Source organism: Nansenia antarctica (assembly GCF_963989245.1).
Source record: "Nansenia antarctica genome assembly, chromosome: 12".
NCBI lineage: Eukaryota > Metazoa > Chordata > Actinopteri > Argentiniformes > Microstomatidae > Nansenia > Nansenia antarctica.
In genome coordinates this window covers 30,963,149-30,976,158 of record NC_137682.1, presented here as the reverse complement: position 1 = coordinate 30,976,158, position 13,010 = coordinate 30,963,149, and the positions used below count along the sequence as shown (strand labels likewise).

The 13,010-nt window shown below is 45.1% G+C and overlaps 1 protein-coding gene across 1 annotated transcript in view; it reads right to left on the bottom strand.

Annotated features, from left to right (window-relative positions):
• LOC308168339 (kin of IRRE-like protein 3) overlaps positions 1-11,279 on the bottom strand; it is a gene marked incomplete at both ends in the record, with an annotated part of 240,788 nt that extends 229,509 nt beyond the window's left edge. The window contains one exon of the mRNA XM_080542893.1: positions 11,237-11,279. Within this exon, the coding sequence (XP_080399019.1) occupies positions 11,237-11,279 (43 nt within the window). The remainder of the gene's footprint in view (positions 1-11,236) is intronic.
• Positions 11,280-13,010: the final 1,731 nt, after the last annotated feature.

Genomic DNA, 13,010 nt, shown 5'->3' with positions numbered 1-13,010 from the left:
TTTGGGTATGCATTGGATAGGCGTTATACAGGAATGGTAAGGAGTTAACATTTCAAACCTAAAATATATGATCGCATCGAACCAAATTAAAATAAGCGGCATTGAGAAGAATGGAGGGTGTGGAGGCGTTAGGGCTCCCTATCAGGTTTCAGAAGGTTAAGATGAAGAGAAAGTTGTCAGTGCAGTTCTGTCTGATGTGTCTTGCTGAATAAAACATCTTTGAAATCAGTTTTTTCTTTTCTCAATGATGACTAGTTCCAACAAAGTATGTTTATCCCAAATGAGTGAGACGCTGGGCAGACTCAAATGAGTGAGACGCTGGGCAGACTCAAATGAGTGAGACGCTGGGCAGACTCAAATGAGCCACACAAGTCAGAACATAGGTAAGCTCTGGGCCCCAGTTCAGACAGAAAAGTCTCACTTGCATTTCCTGATCCACCAGCCACAGGGCCACCATGGTATAACCATGCTATCCTTTGCCACTGTTGTTCCTGACAGGTGCATTTGTGTTGGCAGGCAAGAACACACACATTTATCCACAGATGAGGGGCTCCTTTCTCATCTGATTCCCTATGTCTAAGTTAAAAGGCCAATTTGCATTTATGTTCCCACACATGGCTTGCAGCTGTAATTGGCGTTGCACAGCAGTACCCTTGCACCTCTGACACGCATAAACACACACAGACACACACTACTAGCTTTCATTGCCCAATTTGAAAGCCATTTCCATCTCTCGTTGTTATAAACATTGGCATTGGAGAGGCGGGGCAGGGAGAGAGGAATGGAGGGAGAGAGGAATGGAGGGAGAGAGGAATGGAGGGAGAGAGGGATGGAGGGAGAGAGGAATGGAGGGAGAGAGGAATGGAGGGAGAGAGGAATGGAGGGAGAGAGGGATGGAGGGAGAGAGGAAGGGAGGGAGAGAGGAATGGAGGGAGAGAGGAATGGAGGGAGAGAGGGATGGAGGGAGAGAGGGCAGAAGAGAGGAATGGAGGGAGAGAGGAATGGAGGGAGAGAGGAATGGAGGGAGAGAGGGCAGAAGAGAGGAATGGAGGGAGAGAGGAATGGAGGGAGAGAGGGATGGAGAGAGAGAGGAATGGAGGGAGAGAGGAATGGAGAGAGAGAGGAATGGAGGGAGAGAGGAATGGAGGGAGAGAGGAATGGAGGAAGAGAGGAATGGAGGGAGAGAGGACAGAGGAGACAGCTGAGTTCATCCAAGTGTACTATTGCGCTGTCCCAAAAAACTTCTGCAAAACACTCTGAAGCTGTTATCAGATTATCTACCCAAGTCCTCAAGTGCCTCCTGTGCCAAAACACAACATCTTCCTGCCTTCCTCCAACACAACGTGTCCCGTCCTGGCAATGCATTTACTGTCTGGTTTACTGGCTGGTTTACTGGCTGGTTTACTGGCTGGTTTACTGGCTGGTTTACTGGCTGGTTTACTCACAAATGCTTCAGCCGATACACAACATTATATTGGCAGCACTGCACCGTGAAGAGGATGGCATGCAATTTACCTAAGGTAATACATTCAGATCTGCAAAGATAATGCTATCAATGGAGGGAGTGAGGGTTGTTTACTCTGCAAGAAAAATGGCCAGCTGCATCTTGGGGCAAAGCATGAACACACATACAATATGTGAATTTATACTGCAAGGCAGTTAGACAGTATTTTTCTTTCATAGCCTTCCCGATTGCTGAATTAGAATGTTAGAATCAACACACAGAGTTGTTTGATTGCCAAACATACTGAATGTTCTTTAAGGGAGCAGGGCGTAAGTATCGGAAATCTGACACCTCTGGCCACCAAAGCAAAATGATGTAATTCCAAACAACAACATCCTCCCTGATAATGATATAAAGCCCTACAATGGCCTTGCAGTGTTGGACATTAGCTGTTGTGTTTGTGCGTGTGCATGATTCAAAGAGGCAGCCACCAGACAGAAAGGAGGAAATCGCCCTTACACCTCCGGCAGTAACAACATGATTATACGCGAACCAAGTGTTGTGTACTCTCCATTTTAAAAATCCCTTTTTCTGGACCAAAACAACTTAAATGTTGCACTCACACCCCATGCCCCTCTATCACTTCTCTCCTAGCTGCCCCTGAACAGGAACAAGGAGGCCAGCTGTGCCACACTGCCACTGGAACGCAAGCGCTGTACAACCCACCACAACTCTGTACATCTCCCCCTGTGGAGCTGCTCTGACTGCGGGAGAATAACATTGCCTGTTGTTTCCTGTGCATTAGGCTGCAATTTAGAACCCATTAATCCCTCCAATAATCTGTCAAACAATCCCATCCACGCTCAGAGAAGAGAAGGCAGCTGCTTCCCAGGGTGTGTCCCCTCCCCCCCATCGCTCTGCGTCTGAACACTACTACCGTGTCCTAAAGGGGGGGGGGGCGGGGGTGTGACAGAGGAGTGCGAGTGCTAACCCTCACTCCACAGGTGACCTCACCATCACGACAGCATCTGGTTGAATTACTTAACATTGCCGCCCAGCAGACATGTAATCTGGGATAATGCCCTTTTGCTGAGAGTGCTGCAATCTGGATAAATTCATCCCCTAGGAATGAGATCCAAGAGTAAAGTCTTTTGAGAGAGAGAGCGATAGAGGGATGAGGGCTGTAAATGTGAATGGTGGTGTGTGTATGTGTGTGTGGCGGGGGGGAGGAGGGGAATGGTGGTGTGTGTATGTGTGTGTGGCGGGGGGGAGGAGGGGGTGTGTGTATGTGTGTGTGGCGGGGGGGAGGAGGGGGATGGTGGTGTGTGTATGTGTGTGTGGCGGGGGGGAGGAGGTGTGTGTATGTGTGTGTGGCGGGGGGGAGGAGGTGGTGTGTGTATGTGTGTGTGGCGGGGGGGAGGTGGTGGTGTGTGTATGTGTGTGTGGCGGGGGGGAGGAGGTGTGTGTATGTGTGTGTGGCGGGGGGAGGAGGTGTGTGTATGTGTGTGTGTATGTGTGTGTGGCGGGGGGGGGAGGTGTGTGTATGTGTGTGTGGCGGGGGGGAGGAGGAGGTGTGTGTATGTGTGTGTGGCGGGGGGGAGGAGGTGGTGTGTATGTGTGTGTGGCGGGGGGGAGGAGGTGTGTGTATGTGTGTGTGGCGGGGGGGAGGAGGTGTGTGTATGTGTGTGTGGCGGGGGGGGGAGGTGTGTGTATGTGTGTGTGGCGGGGGGGGGGAGGTGTGTGTATGTGTGTGTGGCGGGGGGAGGAGGAGGTGTGTGTATGTGTGTGTGGCGGGGGGGGGGGAGGTGTGTGTATGTGTGTGTGGCGGGGGGAGGAGGTGTGTGTATGTGTGTGTGGCGGGGGGGGGAGGGTGGTGTGTGTATGTGTGTGTATGTGTGTGTATGTGTGTGTATGTGTGTGTATGTGTGTGTATGTGTGTGTATGTGTGTGTATGTGTGTGTGGCGGGGGAGGAGGGGGCCGTTCTAGTGTACTTAAGCACAGTGATGCCATTGGAGAATAATAATGAAGTCCAGTAAACACGGTTTGTTTTTCCTCACTGCTTAAGAGGAAACGGATCATTGCCTGGTTTCCAAGAAGTGTCTGAACTAATCATCCTTCTGCCCTGACCAGAATGAGCCACACAGACATGTTCCCATCTAAGCGGATGGAACAGTTAAATACCAAATGAAAATCAACTAGAATATTGAATATGTCCCATATTCACTGACACGTTTGTTTTGGCTTATAGCATGATACAAGCATATGATGATACACAAATATGAATTGGTGAAACCACAGCTGATAACAAATAATTGTAATGAAATGGTATATCTGTGATATATTTTCTAATTAAATGGTAACAAGGTAATACACGTAATACTATAGCAATGCCTCTTTCAAAGGAAGCTGGACGACAGGGCCACAATGATATGTTATTATATTAATTAATATTATTGGCGACATTTCTTGAGGCACTTTTTAATAGAGAGAGCTCATTCTGTTGTTTAGACAGGTCACCTTTGTGAGGGCAAGAGAAAAACTCAATTCACACCAAAATGATGTGATGGATTAACAACTTTTACTTTTGTAATAGTACTGCTGGTACAGGACCTGAGGACCCTGTCCTTTCTCAGTCTCTTAGAAGGTAGGTGGTCAACATTTGTGTTCATATTGGCACATTGATAAACATCAACATTTAAAAATGGCACTTCATATCAAAAAGCCTACCCCTGCCCGATAAAAAACAAAGATATTAATTCAGAAATGACATTATTACATGACATTATCCTTGCATTAAGATGGACTCCATTCAACGTATTGAGTGATTTGTTGATGACATTTTTGCATTTTAGCTAATGTTAAGAGTGTCGTAGCAAAGGGTCTGAATACTTATGCACATGAGGTATTTCTGTGTATCAATTTTAATACATTTAAATGTGTTTTCACTTCGTCATTCTGGGATATTTTGTGTGGATTGATGGAAAATGATTTTAATTTAGTCCATTTTAAATTGAATCTATAACACAACAACATGTGGAAAAAGTGAAGGGGTCTGAATACTTTAATAAGGCACTGTAGATAATCTCTGGTAATAGACTCTATAGCTCTTGGCCTCGGCTGGTTCTTGGAAATAACATTTGTGAAAATGTCCTAATTCAAAGTAATATCCATTGCTTGACTTACAGTCACACCTTTCTAGAGACAGCTACTGATTATTTATTCATATCTTTACTTATTACCAGAAAAATCCATCTGGGAGCCTAGTTTGGATGGGATTAGGCTTAATCTAGTTTGACTCAGAAATGAGCAGGGGTCACGGCAGCTGATGTGATTCATGTGACTAGCCTTGATGGTACATAGAGCACAAGAAAACACAGGTGGTCTACAAAGTCAGAATGGATGACATCATCATCAATAGGTTTACGTGGCCTGGCTTCACAATGTTACTACAGTAACAATAATAAGTCATTAATCAGTATTGTATTGAAGGGTTACAACAGACCAATATCCCTGGATGAATGTCATGGTTATGGTTATTTGACAGCAGAAAGACAGGCCACCATAATCACTGTTAGGAAATCAGAATACTAAGAAAATTAAGACCTACTACTACAGCATATTATGGAGAGGAACAAAATAACTACATTCATTAGTATCAGTCTGTGGTGGAAATGGCAACATCTATGAATTCCAACAGGATTATTTCATGTTATAATCCATGCATTTGCAAGAGGTTTAACACATGCATTGCTTAACTACAACTATGTGTAATGATGCTGCAAAATGGAAAGGAAATTGACAATGTCATTTTCAGATATATTGTGAATATGTGACACGTTCTAGTGTTTGGGTCCTCATGTCCGCAACCAATCAAAATGTACAGACCTTTATTTTGAAACACAGAAATACATTTCAACATTGTTGAGAATCACAACAAAATCTCCATAGTCAAACAAAAATACTGCATTTACAATGGATTGGGTGAGTAATCCCCACTGCTACCTAGTTAACTATAACAGTACTTTACATTGTTAGCAGGCTCGCAAAACAAGCTGTGTTGACTAGCGATATGTCATTGATTTTCAACAACGCTGAAATGTATTCACATTTTTCAAAAGAAAAGTCTGAACATTGAATCGGATGCCAACATGCGACCAAAACACTAGAACGTGTCACATATATGTTTTTATTTTCAACAACCAGAGAGATTCATCCTAGAATCCATATATGCAAACATGACATTGGGTTGACATTTAATTATGAAGCTATTAAGAATGTGTATCAAAGCTTGTGTTCCCATGAAAAATGGGTTTAGAATAGTCAGAGTTAATAGACAGCAGTAAATGAAATAGATGTGTTTCGTGTATTAAGACTTGCTTTCCAGGCTTAAGACACAGCTTAGTGTCGTGGTGGGGTGGTGACTTAGCACTAGGAGGTCTGAGCAGAGAGAGAGAGAGAGAGAGAGAGAGAGAGAGAGAGAGAGAGAGAGAGAGAGAGAGAGAGAGAGAGAGAGAGAGACAGAGACAGAGAGAGAGAGAGAGAGAGAGAGACAGAGAGAGAGAGGGAGAGAGAGAGAGAGAGAGACAGAGACAGAGAGAGAGAGAGAGAGAGAGAGAGAGAGAGAGAGACAGAGAGAGAGAGAGAGAGAGACAGAGACAGAGAGAGAGAGAGAGAGAGACAGAGAGAGAGAGGGAGAGAGAGAGGAGAGAGAGAGAGACAAAGACAGAGACAGAGAGAGACAGAGAGAGAGAGAGAGAGAGAGAGAGAGAGAGAGAGAGAGAGAGAGACAGAGACAGAGAGAGAGAGAGAGAGAGAGACAGAGAGAGAGAGGGAGAGAGAGAGAGAGAGAGAGAGAGACAAAGACAGAGACAGAGAGAGACAGAGAGAGAGAGAGAGAGAGAGAGAGAGAGAGAGAGAGAGAGAGAGAGAGAGAGAGAGAGAGAGAGAGAGAGAGACAGAGACAGAGAGAGAGAGAGAGAGAGACAGAGACAGAGACAGAGACAGAGAGAGAGAGAGACAGAGACAGAGAGAGAGAGAGAGAGACAGAGACAGAGACAGAGAGAGACAGAGAGAGACAGAGACAGAGAGAGAGAGAGAGAGAGAGACAGAGACAGAGACAGAGACAGAGAGACAGAGAGAGAGAGAGAGACAGAGACAGAGACAGAGAGAGAGAGAGAGAGAGACAGAGACAGAGACAGAGACAGAGAGAGACAGAGACAGAGACAGAGAGAGAGAGAGAGAGACAGAGACAGAGAGAGAGAGAGAGAGAGAGAGAGAGAGAGAGAGAGAGAGAGAGAGAGAGAGAGAGCTGTGCAGCACTGCCCCTAGTGGGGGAACATGAGGCCATCAGAATGCCAACACATATTTATTATCAACTGTAGAAGTGCCACCAAGCTGGGTAATGTTCAAGGGTGGCAGCTGATCTGGTGAGAGAGAGTGCCACTCCATAAACCACAGCTTCATCTGGTGAGAGAGAGTGCCACTCCATAAACCACAGCTGATCTGGTGAGAGAGAGTGCCACTCCATAAACCACATCTGATCTGGTGAGAGAGAGTGCCACTCCATAAACCACAGCTTCATCTGGTGAGAGAGAGAGTGCCACTCCATAAACCACAGCTGATCTGGTGAGAGAGAGTGCCACTCCATAAACCAGCTGATCTGGTGAGAGAGAGTGCCACTCCATAAACCACAGCTGATCTGGTGAGAGAGAGTGCCACTCCATAAACCAGCTGATCTGGTGAGAGAGAGTGCCACTCCATAAACCACAGCTGATCTGGTGAGAGAGAGTGCCACTCCATAAACCACAGCTGATCTGGTGAGAGAGAGTGCCACTCCATAAACCACAGTTTGATTTAGCAGTTGGGCACTGAGACAAGCACATCCAGTACAAGAACCTATTCTTAAACTGCCCTTGTCCACAGGGAGTTGATGCACTCAGATATTCCAGCACCATTCCACTGACAGCAGAGTTGGTGCTCACACAGTATCTCGTGAGAGAGAGAGAGAGAGAGAGAGAGAGAGAGAGAGAGAGAGAGAGAGAGAGAGAGAGAGAGAGAGAGAGAGAGAGAGAGAGAGAGAGAGAGAAGAGAGAGAGAAGAGGTAGAAGTTCTGGACAGTTTCGCCTGAGGTGGTGGCGTTCTCAGGGACCTACTCCAGCATCTTCCTGGCTGGCTCTGTGTCATCAGTCAATGGCAGACCAGGTGACTTGGAGGGACGATGCCCTATATCGAGCACAGGTAGGACTGAGTGCATGAACAGCTCTCTCCCAGCCTCACTAGAGAATGTCTGTCTCTCTTTCTCTATCACACACTGTTACTCAGCCACAACTCCTTCTGTCCCTTCCTCGTGGCTTCCTGAGACTCCAGGCCTGTGGCTCTGAGACTGCAGGCCTGTGGCTCGTGACATAAACAGAGCAGTGATTTGTAAAACAAGAATTAGCTACAGTGGAACATATCCTCCCCAGAGGCAGACAGAAGTTGTTATCTCACGTTTACCTGCCAGGGCTTACATACTTTATATTATGGTAATAAACAACTGCAGAGCAATCTCGCTCCTGTCTGCATCATCTGAGTTATAGCTGATTTTTTGTTGTTTTCTCAGAACTGAATGTTTCACCTGTAATAATGAGGGGAAAGTAGATGGCTGTAGAATAACTGGACACAAAGAGCTGATGTATGGAAATCTCTGGAGCTAGGGAATTGGAATGTATCGCTCTATGTCATTCCTGGAAGGATACCATTTGGCATTGTTCAAATTCTTATATAATAATCACTCAAGGCATAGAGTAGATATATTTGCACATAAACAAAGATAAGGAAAATGCAGAAGTTTGGTTATGATTAAAGTGTCTTTGGTTGCTTTATAGCCCAGGGTTGATCCAATAAGGGAATAATACAGCCAGAACTCTCGAATAAAAATAAATTATGACGTGATGCATAATCAGCATAGTCACTGTGTAGTTATAATAAAGTTTACCCATTCAAGCCAGAACAATAGGATATGCCGTCATTTCCAAAGCCTCAGCTGACAGAAATCAGCTGATTGGGGCCTATTGTAAACAGAACAGTGCATCATTTGCTAAACAAAATAACAATAATAATAATAATAATAATAATAATAATAATAATAATAATGCCTAATAATAATATAATGCCTGTGTTGTACAGCCCAAGAGCTGTACAACACACACTGTCTCAGGAAGGCCTCAAAGATCTCCAGGGACCCGACCCACCCTGGGCACGTACACTTTACCAGGCTGCCCTCGAAAAGGAGGTTCAGGACCCTGGCCGCTAAGACAAACAGACTGAAGAACTGCTTCTACCACAGGGCCGTCCAGGCCCTGAACACAGCAAAGACCTAAGTTCTGGGCCCTGGACAGTCTGGACGGATTGTATGGCAGCTGCTGGACTGAAAAAATCAGGTGTAGTGCTGAGGCACAAACATGTACATTTCAAGCCTGCAAACTGTGACACTTTAAATAACGTGAAAAAATACTATTGTGCAATATGACAACCCTAGTTGACTATCTGTGCAGTATAGTACAGTGGATTGTGTACATAGCCTTTATTTATGTAAACCAGCTCCTTACCTTCTTGTGATTTTTTCTTTTTCTAAAAGTTTTTTTTTTTTTCTTTCCTAACACCAGGGGAGCCACCCCTCCTAAATTTCGTTGTTTGGTACCTGTACTGTAGCAATGACAATAAAGTCCATTCATTCATTCTTTCATTCATTCAATTATATAAATGTGGTTGATATAGCGTTATACATTTGAATATATCTAGCCTCTTAAATCTAAGGATGCAAATGCCACAAATTATTTTATGTTGTTATTTCTTATGCTGCTCTTAAGCTCTTTAATTATCTCTTCATATTTCCTATCTAGCACAGCAAACAAGGCCAGTTTAATGAGTAAACAGCACATGTTGTAGCTCAGGTTATTCTCCCAATCACATTTTCTTTTTCCTTTAAGAATGGGAAAAACGTCACTCTTTGTCATGGTGTTACATTGTATGTGCACATGTGCATTCACCAGCATGTGACACAGATTTATATACGTCCAAATCATCTTGAGTTTACATTCAGATAGGGATGGTGACTGTTTGCGTCTTGATTTGAATCCAAAAGGTCCAACTGGCACTTCTTGCATGTAGCAAACCACCCATTAACCTGAGATGTTATATGAATATCTCATGGAGACATGAATGTTGCCATCCTACTGAAAACAGGAAAAATAAAAGTATGGTATGGGTAGCTATACATACAGTACATGTACATCTTGGCAGTATCAGGCAAACATTCCCTCTGGTCATACAGACATGAGCTGTGAAATATAGTAGCTGGCCCCACGTCTCGGCTACGCATTCACAGAGAAGAAACTGTTTGTGTTGACAACCCAGGACTCTTTCACAGCCATTTAAAATGCAATGCTAAAACTGACATCCTACTAAGGCATTGTCTACAACTTTTGTATCAGAGCTCCTAAGAGCAATAAAAGCTTTATTATAAGAGGCAGTTTCAAATTTGGGCTGTTTTCTGGACATAATATTCCCTCTGTTTCAATGTAAACAGACACTTTCTTGAGCCTTAAACATGCATGGGAAAGAGCACCAGGGTGATGCATCTGAAAGCGAAACTTAGCTCAAGTTGTTCAATCCTTTCTGTTACACTATATCGTTCAGTTGTATGCATGATGTGAACATAAGGGGCCAACGGAAATAGCCAAACAAAGAGAGAGCTCACAGCGACAAGTCCTTGTTTAACGCTACCGACATGTTCTAATCTCAAAGCTGTCAGATCCAGCGCTGTGTGACTTGATTTCCTTTCCCTCCGCTGATTTTAAACAAACGCTTATACCTCTATATGTGTCTATGACACACACACACACACACACACACACACACACACACACACACACACACACATTCAAAGACAAAGCCCTGCTTAGATGGTCACTCAGTGTGAGAGGTCAAACTTTGAAAAGAAGCTGTGACAGACTCTATGACCCACTCTGGGATTCATTATGATTCCCATTGTGGGTCAGTTACTACAGAGGAGCAAACATCCATCCAGTCTTTGAGTCAGCCCTCAGCCCAGCCATCTCAGTCAGAGTCAGCCCTCAGCCCAGCCATCTCAGCCAGACCCCGTGGTGAAGTTCCCATACCTCTTAGAGAACACTCACAATGAGAGTAGCATTGTTTTCGAAAGACAACCATCTAATGGCAAGTAAAATAAACATCCCATCCATCCTATTCTTTTAACAGTGTCTACAAATACAAATAGCACTAGAGCAGTGTGGTCCGTAGTGGTCTGTGTTCTAAAGCAGCGTCCACCCCCCTCTGTTGTATTGATCAACTCCCGCTATGTGTTTGGCAAAGAGACATAGTGTCATTGTGTTCAAAACAATGTGACTCTGGAGTGAACACTGCTAGGCTTGGATGCGGGCACTCCTGAGCTGTCCTAATGTGTGTATTCAGTCTTAAAAGGATCATATAACCAGCCTGACAGGGCAAAAAACTACTCCTGAGACAGAGTAGCACCAGCTACAACTGTGTCTCTGAACACACGTATTGTGTTGTTATCCGACAGAGTCTTCTTCATGTTGGACTTTGACAATGCATACAGGAAGGCTGTACGCAGAATAAGACATGTGACAACATCATCTCTGAGCACATCTCACAGCAGAGACTGCCTTGGACAAATATTCACAATGAACAGTTACAAACTCACACAGAAATCAGAGGTACACCAGACAAGTGTAATGCATAATGAGGACAAGACCCAGTTAACTTACCATGTCCGGAGATCCAGAGGAACAAAACAACCCAGGGAACCATGGCTGGGGAGGAACGCTCTAAAGAATAGTGGGCGAGTGTGAAATTGAAGTTGACACACATACACACTCACACACACACACACACAGACACACACACACACACACACACACGACCGTGTTCTTGTATTGCTCCCTCGATGATGTCTCTTATTTTAAGGAAAGCTGTTACTCTTTTGTCCTGTTTTCCTCTCTTCTCCTTTTCTATGTCACTCTTCAGAGTTGCTGATGGTCAGCGTCGCTTCACTCTCCTGTTGATGTGAGCTTGTCGACTCACTGTGGACACACAGACTGGGAACACACTCTCTCTCTCTCTCTCTCTCTCTCTCTCTCTCTCTCTCTCTCTCTCTCTCTCTCTCTCCTGGTCTCTCACTGCAGTTCCATCCTCAATCTCATCTCAGAGCATCAGTGTCTCTCCTCGCCCCCCTCCCCATCTCTCTCACGCTCTCTCTCTCTCCCTTGCTCACCCACTCACTCAGCCAGCAGAGGGGCAGGGTAAGGGTGGGGGCTGTTCCACAAAGACTCCTCCTTCCAGCTCTCTCTCTCTCTCTGCCTGCCTGGCTGTCTCTGAGGCTCTGGCTGAGCGTGAAGCTGGAAGGCTCAGTTTGAATCTCTGGGAACTAGGGGCTGCCATGGGAGGGCAGACAGGCAGCTCCAATTAGAATGAGATGAGGACCAGCTTGGACGCATGGGACAAGGAGAACACAGACGTCCACAAACAAAAATGCAGCTTCCTTCCATGGCCATCTGCCCACAAAGTGGACTATCTACGCCACCGCATTGGATATGAGTTTTAATTAGTGTTCCACTGACAGGGCTTTCACACCGGCAAGGAACCGTGCCGGTTTGCGTGCCCGAACCCAGTCTGGAACTGGCCGGCACGTTCAGACTGAAAATAAAGTCGGTTCACAGCTGGAACCAGAAAATAGTGCTTCTCAGTGTGAACCAAAAACTAGAATCGTGACATCGTCAGACTTCTAGGCTGTGAAGACTAGAAAGAAGGAAGGAGACAAAATGTAATCTAATCTAAATCTAATAATTAGTGACCAAAAAGGTCAAAAGTTTCATCATTCTCTCTATCTTACTCACATGCTCAGCAAACACACGCACACAGGCGCACGTGCGAACGCGAACTTCGTAAGCCATTTCTATTCCAGTAACGGAGCAACTGGCTAGTAAGAGAACATGTTTAGAAAGTGTTTTTTTTCATAGAAAATAGTGTTTATTTCAGATACTGTAGTGGAAGATATTATCCTCATTTCCAATGAAGTAGCTGACATCTTGTTGTGACATTTTTGTTCATCACGGCCCCTTCGTCACCCAACGATGATGATGCTCATGGTTCCGGTTACACTGGTATGAACCCTGATGGTTCCGGTTACACTGGTATGAACCCTGATGGTTCTGGTTACACTGGTATGAACGCTGATGGTTCTGGTTACACTGGTATGAACGCTGATGGTTCCGGTTACACTGGTATGAACGCTGATGGTTCTGGTTACACTGGTATGAACCCTGATGGTTCCGGTTACACTGGTATGAACGCTGATGGTTCTGGTTACACTGGTATGAACCCTGATGGTTCTGGTTACACTGGTATGAACGCTGATGGTTCTGGTTACACTGGTATGAACCCTGATGGTTCTGGTTACACTGGTATGAACCCTGATGGTTCCGGTTACACTGGTATGAACCCTTATGGTTCTGGTTACACTGGTATGAACGCTGATGGTTC